The sequence below is a fragment of the Montipora capricornis genome, chromosome 2, assembly GCF_036669925.1.
Source record: "Montipora capricornis isolate CH-2021 chromosome 2, ASM3666992v2, whole genome shotgun sequence".
Taxonomy (NCBI): domain Eukaryota; kingdom Metazoa; phylum Cnidaria; class Anthozoa; order Scleractinia; family Acroporidae; genus Montipora; species Montipora capricornis.
In genome coordinates this window covers 21,133,941-21,136,440 of record NC_090884.1, presented here as the reverse complement: position 1 = coordinate 21,136,440, position 2,500 = coordinate 21,133,941, and the positions used below count along the sequence as shown (strand labels likewise).

The 2,500-nt window shown below is 36.8% G+C and overlaps 1 protein-coding gene across 1 annotated transcript in view; it reads right to left on the bottom strand.

Moving 5' to 3' along the window:
* LOC138039065 (glycosylated lysosomal membrane protein B-like) overlaps positions 1–2,281 on the bottom strand; it is a 35,574-nt gene extending 33,293 nt beyond the window's left edge. Inside the window, exon 1 of the mRNA XM_068885231.1 lies at positions 2,177–2,281. Within this exon, the coding sequence (XP_068741332.1) occupies positions 2,177–2,278 (102 nt within the window). The 5' untranslated portion in view covers positions 2,279–2,281. The remainder of the gene's footprint in view (positions 1–2,176) is intronic.
* Positions 2,282–2,500: the final 219 nt, after the last annotated feature.

Below are 2,500 nucleotides of genomic sequence, written 5' to 3'. Positions count from 1 at the left end.
CATTCTATAGAGACATACTTATTGCATTTGATGAAATCAAGACTCTGTACAATTATGATCAAGGAATCGACACCATCCTCTTTAATAACAAAGCCATCTTAGTTGATGGGAAACCATTATTTATAAGGGAATGGTTTGTTAAGGGTATCCACATGATCCAACAGCTTTTTAATAAAACGGCCCATACCTAACTTTTCAAGAATTTCAAGCGAAATACCACTGTAACACAAACTTTCTCCAGTTCTATCAAATCTTGAGTGCAATCCCTGTGCGTTTGAGGAAAAGAGCGCGAGACATAGGGTACAATTCGAGCTTCAATTACGGAGAAAACTAGAAATATTTTTTACTGAATGAAATAAGTCAAATCAATTTTGAAACATACGTGTATAGGGCAAGAGACTATTATCGCCTACGTCTCGTTAAGAAACACCAATCACCCCATACTGGACTGGAAAGATGGGAAAGAGATATTTCAATAGATACTGAGAATTGGACAGATGTTTTTAAAATGGCTTCAAAAACATGCAAAGAAAATAAGTTGAAAGAATTTCAATTCAAATTTATCCATAGGATTGTTACTACAAAGAAAGAACTTTGCAGACCTGTATGGGATAAGTACAGACAGTGACTGCATCTACTGTGGTGAGCCAGACTTCATAAATCACACCTTTATCGACTGCGAATTTACCAAAACCTTCGCATGCAAAGTCATTAATTGGTTTAATACTCAGCACGGTTCCAACTTTCAACCAGATACAAAAGAAATGCTTTTCACCACCTTTAAGCACCCAGCATATATGAAGCCAGTGAGAAAATTCAATTACACCCTCCTTTTCATGAAATTCTATGTGTATGTAAGTAAACTAAACAACAGTTCACTTGTACTAACCGAATTTATTGCTAGAATCAATTATAAATACAAAGTTGAAAATTTGTAAATTAACACCGAAAAAATACTCGTAACGTCATGCTATGCTCCTTACAAATCTTATAGACTGTTACTTTTTAATTGTATTAAAATAAGATCAGAAATGTTTTCGCCCTCCCCCTTCCCGCGCTATTAGCCGTTTATTTGCTTTTTAACTCATTTCGTGATTTCGTGTATTTAAGTTTTCCTTTCCTTTTATTTTTTTTTGTTCCTTTATTTCCTGTTTTGATTTAATGTGTAGCTAATGTTTGTTGTTAGACACAAAAAAATAAAAAAATTAAAATACTTTATCAACATTCGGTTGAGTTTATGACGTCATCACTTGGCTAATTTGCATATCTTAAAAACTTTAATATCTCTGGAACAAAACGAGATATTTGAAAATAGTAAACAGCATTCTCCTTCTCGTACAGACTACAAGCTTATGTCTTAAAATGGCTTAGATAGGAAAGATGCGAATTTCGTCATAGTAGCACTTTAAGAGAATATGGTCAACCTTTTTTGTTTTGGTTGTCATGTGATTGACCAAGCATAAGTCCATCCGTCTGTACAGACCCTGGGGGAGGGGGATGGGAGACTAAGAAAGGGAAGGGAGGGGAGTCTTGCGAATGCAGCTTTGAGGTGCTGATGGGCGAATTTTCTTGGCGGGAAACTTTTGTGCAGCCCATGTTTATTCCACTGACCTTTGTCACTATTTTTGATGAGCAATGGGATAAAGAGCAGGAAAGAGCATGAGAGAACAGGCAACGGAATTTGAGAAATTAAAGCGAATAAAGCCTCAAGAAAAGCCAAGGAAGTGCAACAAATGCACTTCAGCAATGTAATTTGCTCGTTGGGTGCTCTTGCTTTTTGTGTGAAATGGATGTCCAGTAGTGACCTGCTTTGTTTGACTGTGAAATTGCAGTCGAGTACTTTTACTGAGCGAATTAATATGAATAGCCCTTTTCACGGTTACTGCTATCAGTTCAGGGGTGTTTGATCACTGTAAACTGTATACACTAATGACGATTAATTTTGTACCTTCCGCAGAAGCATAATTATTTCCATATACACTGTAATGCTTTCTGGGGCTAGAAACGGGAGCTCCGCTTTTAGGCTCGGCTAAATCTACAAATATTAAGCTTAAATTTATACTTATATACAATAAACAGCAATAAAGCTTGTTAGGCCTACGTAAAGATATGACTACAACGCAAAGAAACTTCCCTAGGAAAGAATAACACAACAGAAAAAATTCGATTTTCCTACCTTCCTCTCTTCAGCAAAGACAAATGGAGACGTGCAAATAATACCGAAAAAGAACACAATACTGAATAAAGTTACACCGTCCGCCATTATCACGAAAATCATGTGATAAGCAGTGGTCAGAGGAAAAGAAGGAGACTGGGCCGAACATTTAAGCACAGGCCCTTATTTTAGGCAATCTCAGCATTGATCAAATGGTTATAGAACAAGACGCCTACAAGGGCGTATCCGTGGAATGCGCAAACAGTTAACACAAATTGTCCAGTTACAGTGAACTTCAAGTACAGGTAGACTTCGGAAAATGGCGAAAGATTACTAGAAAGATAC